The sequence below is a fragment of the Anabas testudineus genome, chromosome 8, assembly GCF_900324465.2.
Source record: "Anabas testudineus chromosome 8, fAnaTes1.2, whole genome shotgun sequence".
Taxonomy (NCBI): Eukaryota; Metazoa; Chordata; class Actinopteri; order Anabantiformes; family Anabantidae; genus Anabas; species Anabas testudineus.
Genome location: NC_046617.1, coordinates 11,302,027 through 11,315,160, shown reverse-complemented (window position 1 = coordinate 11,315,160; position 13,134 = coordinate 11,302,027). Strand labels below are relative to the sequence as shown.

The 13,134-nt window shown below is 41.3% G+C and overlaps 3 protein-coding genes across 3 annotated transcripts in view; 1 reads left to right on the top strand and 2 right to left on the bottom strand.

Annotated features, from left to right (window-relative positions):
• Nucleotides 1-897: 897 nt before the first annotated feature.
• Nucleotides 898-2,827, bottom strand: soul5 (heme-binding protein soul5). Its single transcript, XM_026359112.1, has 7 exons — nt 2,755-2,827; nt 2,549-2,608; nt 2,351-2,432; nt 2,134-2,254; nt 1,594-1,730; nt 1,304-1,467; nt 898-1,176 (listed from the first exon to the last, which is right to left on the bottom strand). Coding segments are annotated over exons 1-7 (657 nt in total). The 5' UTR covers nt 2,757-2,827; the 3' UTR covers nt 898-1,085.
• A 2,639-nt stretch (nt 2,828-5,466) lies between these two features.
• LOC113161484 (retinol dehydrogenase 8) lies at nt 5,467-7,295 on the top strand. Its single transcript, XM_026359101.1, has 7 exons — nt 5,467-5,536; nt 5,626-5,765; nt 5,872-6,033; nt 6,122-6,301; nt 6,398-6,491; nt 6,604-6,787; nt 6,877-7,295. Exons 2-7 carry the CDS (start codon nt 5,669-5,671, stop codon nt 7,084-7,086), a joined length of 927 nt encoding a protein of 308 aa, XP_026214886.1. The 5' UTR covers nt 5,467-5,536; nt 5,626-5,668; the 3' UTR covers nt 7,087-7,295.
• A 770-nt stretch (nt 7,296-8,065) lies between these two features.
• The window catches only part of notch3 (notch receptor 3), a 28,220-nt gene continuing 23,151 nt past the window's right edge, over nt 8,066-13,134 (bottom strand). Inside the window, exons 28-33 of the mRNA XM_026359074.1 lie at nt 13,004-13,094; nt 12,719-12,887; nt 12,326-12,630; nt 12,051-12,198; nt 11,847-11,944; nt 8,066-11,749 (exon numbers count right to left, since the gene is read on the bottom strand). Coding sequence (XP_026214859.1) covers nt 10,280-11,749; nt 11,847-11,944; nt 12,051-12,198; nt 12,326-12,630; nt 12,719-12,887; nt 13,004-13,094 — 2,281 coding nt within the window. The 3' untranslated portion in view covers nt 8,066-10,279. The remainder of the gene's footprint in view (nt 11,750-11,846; nt 11,945-12,050; nt 12,199-12,325; nt 12,631-12,718; nt 12,888-13,003; nt 13,095-13,134) is intronic.

The following is a 13,134-nucleotide window of genomic DNA, read 5'->3' as shown; positions in this document are numbered from 1 at the left end:
ATAAAACCTCTCCTGATTGGCACTCCTTCCCAGTCAGTCGGTCAGCAAGCGCGCCAACCAATCAGAAACATAAAAATGGAAAGTAAAATATCGACAGTTAACACAGAAGTACAACAAAAAATACTCCCGTGAGGGGAGAAAGGACATCATTGTATTATTAATACTGACACGCCAGTGTGTAATGTGTGGACAAAGCAGATGTTTTAGGATCCACCAAAAGAGTCACAGCATAAATCTGAGGCACTTCAAGACAATTCATTCAAGTTCAACTCCACAGCTGTAGAGTCTTTAAAAACGTGCTCTAAATAAACCTATCATCAACACAATCATCAACGTTTTTTAGTCAGTGTGGCACAATATAATCCCACCAGAGGAATCACAGACTGTCATTATATTTCACAGATTCCCAGCCAGTGTCTGAGGTGATAAGGCTGTTTAACAGCCCAAATGACACAGTCAGCTTTGATGAAGCTCATAGTGACGTCAAAGGAGCAGGGAGGGCAGTTCAAGGGTGGATGGTTATGACACCTGCACATTAGCTTGTAAATGAATTGTGACATTCATCAATAAAATAGTCTCCATGCTACTTTCATTTGTGTGTTCGCGTCTGTAACACTTGAACTCGCCTCTCTTCTCTCAGAGGATGAATCATGAATTGAAAAATGTTCAGCTTTTCTGAATAATAATGAATGTTACTGAAAGGCCCGACGTTTTGGCCAGTGTACAGCAGCACAGTCCTGGGTGGGAGGGTGTTGGTGAGCAGTGCCATCTGGTGGTGCTGCAGTGAGACTGGACTTCACCCATTCGTAGGCAGCTGCTTAAAATATGTGTTAAAATAGGTATTCAAAAGTGACTTGGTGAGAAACAACCCGGAGAGTTCATTGGAAAAAAAAACTTTATTGAATACAAAGGAAAATAGCCACACAAGTAATGTATGTATTCAGTTCACATAACATTTCAAAATTGCTGAGAGGTTATCTATGTGAAATGTTCGCAGGTGAAGCAAAAGTGAAGCAAAAGCCCTGCTACACCACCAGTTCATGCACCATCTGCTGCGTGCTGCCGTAGCTCAGGCCTCACAGTGTTCAATAGAAAAACTCCTCGCTGCTGGAACACGCCGGATCATCCTCAACAACAAACCACACCTCATTGTGCCTGTTGAAGATGGTCATTGGACTGCAAGACACAAACACACATCACTTATTGCAGAATAAACTCTGTCAATAGAATTATCATCAAATACTTTTTCTTTAAACTTAATTTGTTTTTTTCATTATAACTGAGAAAATGGTGATTTGCTCACCTATTGAAGCCAACAGCATAGTGGAAGCCTTTTTTGTACTCGGCACCAGCTGAGTTGAGGGCAGAGCTCAGCTTACTTGCAGTGTTTTTATCTGAAAACTGCGTCAGCCAGCCTCCGTAGCCCTGCACATACACTTTCATGTCTGGAGTCTTGTGGATGTACACCTGCAGGTTGGCAAAGACTTTATTACCTACCTGAGAACTTGTGTGTTTTAAAGAATCAGTTCAAATGTGATGAAGACAGTTATAACTAATTGAATGTTTGTGTTTTTCCGTGCCGGAGAAACTGACCTTACTATCAGTAGGTTTCGGGGGATTAGCCTGATACTCAGCTGGCAGCAAGAAACTCATTGTGTAGACGCCCCTCTCCCAAAAGCTCTTGTCAACAACTTTCACCACAACAGGAGCTGTCATTTCAATTTTCTGTCCTGATATTAAACAAACAAAATAACAGTTTCTTTTAGAAACGTCATAAACTAGAAATGACCACCACAACAAATGCACATAAAGAACATGAGTAAACGGATGAAAATGCATCCTTGTTCTGACTTGAAGGTCGAATAAAACCACTAGACCTTCTCTGCTCTCTGCTTCCAACTAAATACAGTAATTATGAAGGCAGGTCAAAAGGACTTTTTTATTTTAGCTGACCGCATGTTCAAAAAGAGGACAGGAAAGTGGCTTCTGAAACTACTTTCCATAAAAACTGAACAACAAAAACATGCAATTGAAATGTCTCGTGTATTTTAGGACATTTAGGAACATTATACTCAAACATTCTGAATAGTACTTGTTATTATTGTCTTTAATATGCTTCAATAAAACACATACCGTTCTCATTGGCACCAGTTATGTACTCAAACAGTCGTCCAAACGCTCTATACAATGCCAGCTCCATGAAGAAGGATGTCTCCTCAGTTGAAACCCAATTCACAGAGTCATAGTGACGGGCCTGAGGGACATGAACAAACAGCGGGTGAGCTTCTTAAAAGTTTGTAACATTCTTGAAATGCGAAATGCTTCGTCTCTCATGGTCAGAGACACGCACCTCGTAATTGTCGGTTTTACAGATCAGGTCATGTAGCAGGCACTGTTTTGTCTCGAAGCAGAACTCTAACTCAGAGGAGTTCCTGTGAGATTAGAGAGGAAGCATTAAAAAGGGCACTGATGAAATTTAATTAATAGAAATTCAATTACAAATGTTACAACAATTTTTTACTACGGGATCAGGTTTCAGGTTTCTTACCCAACTCTGGCTTCAGCTGTTAACACCAGCAGAAAGCCAACAAGCCCTGACAAATAAATCCTGAAACACACACACACACACACACACACACACATTAAAAATATTAACTTGAACTGTTTTTTCATCCAGTTAAGAGATAATAGTCAAACAACATTTAACCTTTGTTTATCCATATGAAAGATTCTAGTAAAGTGAAGTATACTTACATTATAGCAGAGTGTTGGATTCCTAGCAGTCAAGAAATGGATCATTGCTCTCTGGTCCAAAGCAGGTATTTATTCCAACTCTGGTTATGAAAAGAAAACGGGCCCCTCCCTGAATCCATAATACAAGCCAGACAGTGGCGTGTCAGGACCAATGGCAGCAAGAGGGACTGGGAAGAATTGCAAAACACAAGACACATGGCATTTACATGTTTTCTAACTTCCATAACCAAAAATGATTTTGTAACACAGAAACATATTGTACTTTTTACTCTACTACAGTTAGGGTGTGTTGAAACAACATTTTTCAGATTTTTTTTTTTTAACTATCGTTTAATATGCTGACAGATGCAGATTGCAGAATATGGAATAAATTAATTTGATGTAGACAAAGTTTAGAATTAGCTCCACATTTCCAAGCCAATCAATAAACAGGTTAATTAACCTTAACATCAGATGGTATCGTGACAGAACATCATGTGATGCAGCTCACGTTTTTCCTCTGAGCACACACAGGAAAGGACACACACCTTGTTCCCATCAATATTATCTGACACCACATTGTACAAAATGACCTACATAACCACCCTGTGTCTAGTTTACACAGCGGGTCGCACAGAAGTGATGAACTACAGCATGTTAGCAGTCACATCTCAAGAGAATCACTTTCATTGTACCTTTTGTTGGCAACGACCACATGATACCTGTTTTCTATGTGCACAACATCAAAACTCTGGAAATTGTTCCAGACATGACTGTACTGTATAATGTAAGCTATGTGTGCACACTTGAAATTGTGGAAATTGATCTGTCTGACTCTGTGAGCGAATGTTGAATGATATTGATTTAATAATTAGGTCTACAATAATAATAAATCTTTATAAACATATGAAATATTTGACACAGGTGGTGCCACAAACCTGAGGTCACACTCTCAGCTGCTGTTGTTTCCTTCCTCATCATGCGGTTGGACATTTTTTTGTTACCTGCAGGTTGGCATTTCCCCCTTCCACATATTAAGTTTATTCACTTTAATCATTTGAAATAGCATTTATTTATTTATATAATATTTGAATCGTTTTTACCGGACACATTAGTTTGTACACTCAGTATCACGGGGGTAGACTGCCCTCCGGTGGTCGTACATGGGAACTACAACACAATTGAATTTGTGCCACGCTGTCATAAACTCATTTCAATAAAACTAGCAACAGTGGATTATTGGTTATTAATAAGACATAATATAAATAAATCCACGTTTTGATTTAATCTAGTATGTGGACATTTACTCTATTACAGAGAAGACAGCACAGAAATTAGCAACGCTTGTGAGGTGATAGTTATTTATTTAGATGGTTATATTTTTAATATGGGATCATAGCGTTTTTGAATTGATTTTACACATTTAGTTATTTTAAATTCACAATTTAACTGAAGCTGCTGGAACTGATGGTATTGACTGCTTTCTTGTTGTCACGATGAAGAACTGCAGAATGTAAAGTGTGGGCTACATACATAATATAATTATAAATAGAAATCAACATTTCTCCACGATCCTGCTGTTTATCAAACAATGTGAACCACTGCAGAGTGTTTCTTTAATTAGAGACTAGATGCTGATTATGGAGAAGTTAAATATGAGCCCCGGGAGAAACTGGTGTGCAGCAACAGATGATGGATGAAGAAATACAGCTGTTCTTTTTTTTTTTGTAATAACTACTGTTGCAAATTAAAGTTGATTAATAGTCTATTAATGCCACTCATAGTAACGGGCTCCTCGTCATCTGCTGAGTTTGTTGCAGGCTGTGTGAATGATTTGACTGAAAAAACTACAATTCCCACACCCGGCTTTATGTGACCCATTTAGATAATCGCTAGACTTATGTAGCCGCATGTCCCGAGGAGACTTGTCCGTGCTGCTCGTCTGTCAGAGCTGCACCAACCTGAGTTTGTGGAGCCGCAGGCTGCGTCCAGTCTCTTGTCTCTTGTCTGTCACAGCGGAGGACGAGCAGCTCCTACATCCTCCTACATCACCACACGTCTTCAGGCCTGAACTGTAAGTCTGGACTCTGCTGTGCTTCACTCATCCTGCGGGGATTTACTGTGCAGTCCGTTTAATGCTGCTGCTGCTGCTGTAGTTGTTGTTGAACACCACTGAAATCATTTGCTTTAAAAACTCAGCGGGCAGAGACTTTGTTTCATATGGGTTCACAAAAACACTCAATAGTCAAAATCTGAAGTTCAATAAGCGAAATGAATTTAAGTTCTAGAAATCAGGTCAGACAAAATCTTAGGTAAGAATCTGCCTGATCAGATTCAGACACGAACATTGCTTCATAATTAACATTTGAATATTTGGCATAACGAGGATAAACAGCTGAGCTGGGCCACAGGCTTAAGACAAGTCATAAATATAATAATAATAATAATAATAATAATAATAATAATAATAATAATAATAATAATAAAAACTACTGTAATGACAATTTAACTATTGAATGTCGAGCTTACTCTTCAGCTGCTGTGTCTATAGTGTCTGTTCATATGTTCATTAACCATCTTGTTGTTCATCAACTGTGATTTTCCATGCTACAGAGATCAAATATGACTAAATCCACCACTAGGGTCGCTGTTGTAAGCTTCTCAAAAGTACAGGATGAATAAATCAGTTTAGACATAATCTCTGAACAAGCACCAACCTTGACTCGGTGACTGGTTCCTCACAGGGCAGGACGAGCGGCTTTATTTTAATTATTGTTTAACTCAACTGATGCCTTAGTAAGAGGTATTCGCAGTGGAAGTGCATTTAAAACAAAGACATTTAGATTTAATATCAGCTGTTTTGCACATTTTTGCTTGTTTTTTCTTTGACAGCAATCAGGATCTTACTGGGCCTTGAGGTCGGAGTCAATGAGCCATGGGGACGAGGAGGGTGCTGGTGACTGGGTGCTCGTCTGGCATCGGCTTGGCTGTGGCTGTGCGGCTGGCCAAAGATGAGCTTAGACGGTTTAAAGGTTAGCAGTTCCTCTCCTCAGCCAATCGAATGTCGCCCAGTGGGTCAGATGACAAAAATAACCACAGGTACTGACACCCAGCCTATGAATTGTTTATCTGCTTTAGTGGTTGCCACAATGAGAGACGCTGGGAAACGGGGAGCTCTGGAGAAAGCAGCTGGTGATTCCTTAAACGAAACCCTGGAAATCAAACAGCTGGACGTCTGCTGCGAAGACTCCATCAGAGAGTGCGTCAACAGCCTGCCGGATAGAAGGGTGGATGTTCTTGGTGTGTCCCCTCTCATTCGCAAAGCCATTTTCAAGCGCTCTCCCGACAAGCCCGCGTTATATGAACATGCTATATTCTGCTGCTGTAGTGAGTAATGCAGGTGTTGGCATGATTGGACCCCTCGAGAGCCAGAGTATTGCTGCCATGAAGGAACTCTTCGACACGAACTTCTTTGGCCTGGCACGGCTGGTGAAAGAGGTGCTGCCCGACATGAAGCGACAGCAGAGCGGCCATATCGTGGTGATGAGCAGTGTCATGGGAATACAGGGTGAGTCTGTGTGTTGTCAGTGAAATGACAGAAGAATCAAATGATTACAAGAGAGTAAAGAAGTGGCCAACAGGTTTCTCTTTTGTTTTTACACAGGGCTTCTGTTCAATGATGTTTACTCTGCCTCCAAATTTGCCGTGGAAGGATTTTGTGAGAGTCTGGCAGTGCAAGCAATGAAGTTTAACATCAAGTGATATGTCCTTAAACACATATTCATTTTAACAACACCACAGCTAAATGGAACAGCGGCCATATGTGTGTTTTTTTTTATATGTGTTTTTTTTTTGTATCTCTCTCACAAGGACAACCTTAGTGGAGCCTGGACCAGTGGTGACAGAGTTTGAAAGGAAAGTGTACGAAGATGCTGAGAAGATGGATCTGTCAGGGGCGGACGAGGAGACCGCTAAAATCTTTCGTGAAGTATATCTACCGTACTCGAAGAAGATATTCAGCTCATTAGGCCAGACACCAGAGGAAGTTGCCAAGGCAAGTGATGACAAATACCTTTGCCGTTTCAGTTCTGTGAGTCATTAAGGCCTCTGCAGTGTTCAAATCATTTTGTTTTCATTATTCAGCAAACATTTAAAGTGATCACAGCTGAGGATCCGCCTCTGCGCCACCAGACCAACCGCCTGTACGTGCCCATGACTGCACTGAAGCACGCAGATCCGACCGGTCGGCTGCCTCTGGACGCCTTCTATAAAATGACCTTTAAACATAACAGTGTGTTCAATGCAACTCTTGGGGTGCTGCGCATGCTGCAGAGGAGGGCCGGGGAGAAATAAAGACGGACAGACCATAGATGCTAGGAGACAGTGATTATCTGTATTAGACACGTCGTGTTGTTAGGATAAGGTTCAGCTATAAGGTGACAGAGGAGCTGCGACTAGTGTTAATGAACATGAATCGGGACCACATAATGGTGCCTGTCTGATGTCTGTGTGAAAACACAAATAATATTTTCATATGTGCACATGAGATGTGTAGGTTTTAATACCTGCTGGGCAAGAATTTTAAAACATTTTCTAGAGATTGTTAGAGGTAAATTCAGTCTGATAACAAACAGAAATTTTTGCACTGTTCTGTTTTTTGTACTTTAATAAAATAAGCACAGCAATAAAATGAATACAAAATCTGTTTTATCACGCAGTGATGATCCTATTGCAATAACCCATAATCGTACCATATTGATTGCCTATAACTTATCCTATTGGACAAACTAAGAACTACTACTGTTTGGTTTTTAATAATTAAAATTATAAAATGTTCAACTCACCAGCCTCTTCATCTTTGAAGCCACTAAAACTAAACAAAAACGTTACATTTTTATTCTGGGTCTGAAATGTTATAAATGATTTCAATTCCAACAAGAGCTGCATATACTTAATATATTCTTAAAACTTATATAATTGAATATATAATAAAATATGAATATACTTAATTAATCTTAGATATAGAGCCTGGATATAGATATATTACCTACATATAATTAAATTATGATTATGAGGACATGAATTAGTGACCACCCTACTTTATAATATGAAGCGACTACTGAACACGCAGACACAAAAATGTAGTTCCCTACTGTTTTTATTATAAGTAACTTATTTTACAACTTTTGACTGTATAAAGAAAAACTGTGGAAAGGTTTTCTGTACAATGATTTTGAACTACTTTTAAACAAGTATTGAAATTAATAATGATAGAAAATATCTGACTTTTCTAATAACACAAGACCAATAAAATATCAGTCACAGCCTTATCTTCAAATAATGCTAAATGAAGTATGTTTTATTTTTGTCATTTTTAGTACATAGCAATCATTTTAGAAATGTAAGACTTCTCAAGCAAAGATCTACCCAGAAACAACATATTTACAAACAGAAACTGGTTGAAATGTACAAAACACTTAGTGCGACCTAACAGAGAAATGGGAAGACCAGTTATATATAAAAATAAAAAAACAATTTTTGTGGTAAGTCAATTTTGGACTGAATTGAAAACAACAACAAGAAACATTTCCCATGTCTGACAGAACTGTAGCTGAGTCTACAGTGAATAGGATAAAACAATGAATGAAAGATAAACTCAGCCTATGACACAACTAGGGGCAGTGTTCGGCCACCACCAAAGTAATAGCTATGGCAGCTTAGTCATTTCTGTTTATGATGTCACAAGATAAAAAATAAAACTGTTATTTTCTGAAATATCTACTACTCGCAATTGACTTTATGCTGAAAAGTCCACAATACATTAAGGACAGGATGACTTCTATCGTACACAGTCGTCATGTCAGGATGAAGAGTTGGTCAGACGTTACACAAGGTGTGAGCTAGACGGCTGGGAGTGTCATCTCAGAATCCTGTTAAAAAGTTAAAGGGTGCAGCACTACATAGTAGTGTTTTAACTTCAGTCTTTTCTAGCAATCATCTTAAGATGCAACTCCATGGCCCCTGGACTGGAAGCTACTGTAGATGCAGGGGAATTATCCCACTGCATGCCATAAAACACCTCCCTGAGGAGTGACAGGGCATAAGCAGTGACAGCCCAGCAGCCACACGTTTACGGACTAGCACTTCATCACAGACGGAGACAGGAGCGTTAAGGACCCTGCTGGGATAGTCCAGGATTGTTGCTTCAGTTTTGTTCGGTGAAGGGCGTGATGTGGGCTCAACAACCTGTCCGTCATCTAGTTCTACTTGGTGTTGGATGCTGCTGAAAGGCACAATATCCAGACTCAACAGGACAGGCAACATGTAGGAATGTTTGCAGGGAAGAGTGACATAGAATAGCAGCTGATAAGCATAGCTTAGTACATCTGAAGTGATGTTTTAAAAAGAAAGGTATCCATGGTTTCCACAAATATACAGAGTATAAAACAATTAGAACAAATATTGTAACAAACTAAAAAGGGCAGTGAGAGGCTGATTTTTCATAAGTTTCATCAGTTTGTTTTTAAAGTGAATAAAGACAAGCTTCAAAATTGAAGGTATCAGGGTTGGCAGCAAAACTGGAGGTCATGGTCCTGTAGAGTCCGTGAGAAGCTACAGATGAAATGTGAGCATTAAACCTAACATTTTATTCGACTGATTAAATATGTAATTAGGTAAAAACTGACATGGATTAAATGCCACCCATACATTATAAATATACATTGTTGTTAAATGTTGTATTTGACCAACACTTGCCCTACGAAGCTGGTCACTCGAAGTGCTTCAGAGACACTTATCTACATTCTTATTCATAATACTCATATGGAAAGTAATCATTTACCACAATTCAATCGACTCAGAACATATCACTACTGCTGAGCAACTCTTAATATATATTTGCTAGGACCAGTTTATCATCTTCACCAGCTGCTGTTAAACTAAATAAATATCAGTCAAGAGTTGACAATTCCTCTTTCTCTCTGTTAGCTGGTCTGAATGATGAATTATATTCTTTTACCATCACTGGCCACACTGGCTAAATAGGAATGTAGGCAGTCTGTATAAAATAAGAGGAGGTGGCACATTATGTGAAACACTAGGACAGAAAGAGGGTGAAAAAACCTAAAAAAAAAGGACATAGAGCAATAAAAACAATAAATAAAAATAAACGAATTCCCTTCAACATTTTACTTTTTTTCTCTTATCTACTTTTTAAATGTTTGTTAGTTTTCAGGAGAGCATCCCTAAGTCTTTGAAATGAAAGACTTGGTTTTCTTCATATACTTTTTTTTATAATAAAAACAAGTCCATCTGTGACAGAATTACTTCATTAAATTGTCTGTAGTTTTTTTCAGACAAAACACATTTCCCTTTACTTTTTTTCCTCTGCAAAAATCACTAGCAGACAGTCCTCATGATAAACAGTCAATCCAAATCCAAAGAAAATCTTGGAAACAGGCTGACCTATATAAACACAGACAGGCCCACGGGCCAGTCTACAAATAATTTTACCCCAAGTCCATTTTCAAGCAGAGGCCATGGGATCTTATGCAAACACCTGCATCTTGCCATTGGCCTCTGGGATTTGAGTAATTTGGGTCTGGGCAGGGCCAGCGACAGCTGGGCTGGGTGTCGAATCTGACCAATCAGAGACACATTGAGGAGAAGGGCTGGACCAGGGCTCAGGAGACTCTGGGGAGGGCGTCAGGTAGGGGTGCTCACTGGGCAAATGGAGGTAATGCTTGGGAGTGGATGAGTAGCTGTGTTGGGAAGGAGGTGTTGGGTAATCCTCTGTTCCTGCAGTGCTGCTACTTGGCTGGGAGGGCAGGCCCTGAGTGGGCTGGGCTGCTGGAGTTGCTGCTTGTGGGGGCTGAGCTGGAGGCTGGGGCTGAGATTGTTGTTGAGGCATCTGCTGCTGCTGGAAGAAAGGTGGTGGAGGCTGTGAGGTTTGGGGTGTCGGTGGGGTGGAGGTACTCATGCGTGCTGTGTTCTGTTGGTTGGCGATGGTGTGGTTGATCAGCTGCTGTTGCTGTTGCTGATGCTCAGAAATGGTGGGCAGCTTAACCGGGCTGATAGTGGGTGTGGAGGTAACGGGTGTGGGCTGCAGCATGGTATTGCGATAAAGTTGCTGTTGGTGCATTAGCATGTTCTGCTGTTGCACTGCTGGGCTCTGAGGGTGCATGCCTGCTTGACTGCTTTGCACAAGATTCATTATCTGCTGACCACACTGGGAGGAGGGGGGCATCCGGTTGTGCCAGTCAAAGGGCACACTGACAGGACTGACCATGCCCATGTTGAGCCCCATCTGGGCTGAACTCAGCAGATAGCTATGGTTGACATCGGATGTGACGCGTCCCTGCAAGGACATTCCTCCAGCTCCTAGGTCAGTGAGCTGGGCCAGAGACACAGCGAAGGGGCCACCACCCTCCAACATACTACTATGTACCATGGGCGTGTTTGGAACAGACATGGAGGAGTGGAACAGCCCTGGTGACTGCATTGCCACAGGTGAAGTGGGGTTGGTGATATAGCCAGCATTGCTAGCTCCCCCGTGGGGTGAGTCCAGTGAGTCAACTGGGGACAGGGTAACAGAACTATCCAGTAAGGCACTCTGCATGTCAAGGGTCAGCTTTTTGTTACGGGCCTTGACTGACTCCTTGAGACTGGCAGCATGCTGGCCTCCCAGGCTAGAACCCTTGGCTCCAGGCCGACGATTCTTCTTGCTCTGTGGGGTGTTCTTCAGACTTGGCAGGAAAGCACTGGGAGGGCACATCAGAGGAGACAGAGTGTGTCCCCCAGTAAGGTGGTGTCCAGCTCCTCCATGACCCTGGGGACTTCTGACTGTATTGTACTCATCAAGAAGCTGAACAATATCATGATGCATACGCTCTTGTGCAATGTCCCTTGGCAACCTATCCATGTGGTCTGTGATCTCTCTGTTTGCAAAGTGAGCCAGCAGCACCTTCACAGCCTCCAAGCTGCCCTCACGAGCTGCAAGGAACAGAGGAGTCTCTTCCTGGAAAGAAAAACAGAGCAACAAAAAATAGACATTAGATACAACTAAATCTCAGACACTAAAGGTGTCGTTATAACAATATTAGTGGATGTCACACCTTGAGATCTTGCATATCCTTGTTTGCTCCGTTCTTTAGCAGGGCAACGGTTGCATCCACATTGTTAACAGCAGCAGCCCAGTGTAAGGCAGATTTACCTAAGAAATCACAAAAAAAATTTGGTTAAACATTTTTGGTTTCAGTAAATATTATGATACTATAGGAACATCAGGCATCAGGGCAGACAAAATTCCACACACTTACCCAATTCATCAACTGCATTGACATCAGCATGACAAGTGATGAGTTCTTCTACCATGCCCTCTACTGCTAGCCGTGCAGCCAGGATTAGCGCAGTGGAGCCATCGTACATACGGGAGTCAAGATCTGTAGCCCGATTTCGAATCAGAATCTAGGAGGATGGTAAAGTTTAGGTTCAACACTTATTGATGCGTTATTGATAAAATGATATATGCTAAAATTAGATATTGGTACTTCTACCAATGACTAATAAACAGTATTTTTTGATGTTTATTTACCTGGAAGACACCCTGTGCATCTGCAGCCACTGCTGCATGTAGCGGGGTACGTCCTGTGTTGTCTTGAGCATTGGCATCTGCTCCGGCATCTAGCAGCCTCTTTGCAGCATCAGCACGGGCGTAGCGTGCTGCTAGGTGGAGGGCCGTCTCACCAGTGCGGTCTGTTTGGGCAGCTAGAGATGCGCCCTGATAGATCAGATCAGAGATAATGTTGGCTGAGCACTCCTCATTCTCCTCCTCCTCTGTAACCTCAGGCTCTAAGCCGCCACCACAGAATGATGCCAGCATCAGAGGCGTAAAACCATCTGGTAAGAGATGAAGCACAGTCGATCAATACACATGAAGAAATAATAAAATGGGAAATGTGAACATTTTGATGATCTCATTACTTACCTGGGCCTCTGACATTTACATCCATGCAGTCACTTTCAAATTCTCCTTGTGGTGGGGTGAGGGCCATGGTGGGAGGCACTCGAATGTCAGCAGCTGCAAGATGATGCTGAGTCCATTGTCTGCTGTCCACTGCATCTTCACTGTCTGAAAGCATACTTGGCTCTTCGACCTGAAATCACAGAATGAGAAAACTAAGTTTTATTACTTTAAACAGAGTACACTAATTTGGTGTGTGTGCAAATTCATTAACCCAATTTATAAATAAAACAAAGCTCTGTGACTGACCTTGAGCCTTTTTGCCTCTGGGCAGTCTGAGTCCATCCACTGGTCACTGTGGTCTCCAAGAAGAGATTCCTCCACGGTTTTTGGCATATGTCTGTTTCCAGGCAAATATGTAAAATAAATTAGCGCAATGA

Coding starts and splice junctions, on each gene's coding strand:
- soul5 (XM_026359112.1), bottom strand. Junction 2,433..2,548: donor ACAGCTGAAGCCAGAGTTGG/GTAAGAAACCTG, acceptor CTAATCTCACAG/GAACTCCTCTGAGTTAGAGT. Junction 2,255..2,350: donor GTAAAACCGACAATTACGAG/GTGCGTGTCTCT, acceptor CATGTCCCTCAG/GCCCGTCACTATGACTCTGT.
- LOC113161484 (XM_026359101.1), top strand. CDS start 5,669: ATGGGGACGAGGAGGGTGCTGGTGACTGGGTGCTCGTCTGGCATCGGC. Junction 5,766..5,871: donor TGAGCTTAGACGGTTTAAAG/GTTAGCAGTTCC, acceptor TATCTGCTTTAG/TGGTTGCCACAATGAGAGAC. Junction 6,492..6,603: donor GCAATGAAGTTTAACATCAA/GTGATATGTCCT, acceptor CTCTCTCACAAG/GACAACCTTAGTGGAGCCTG.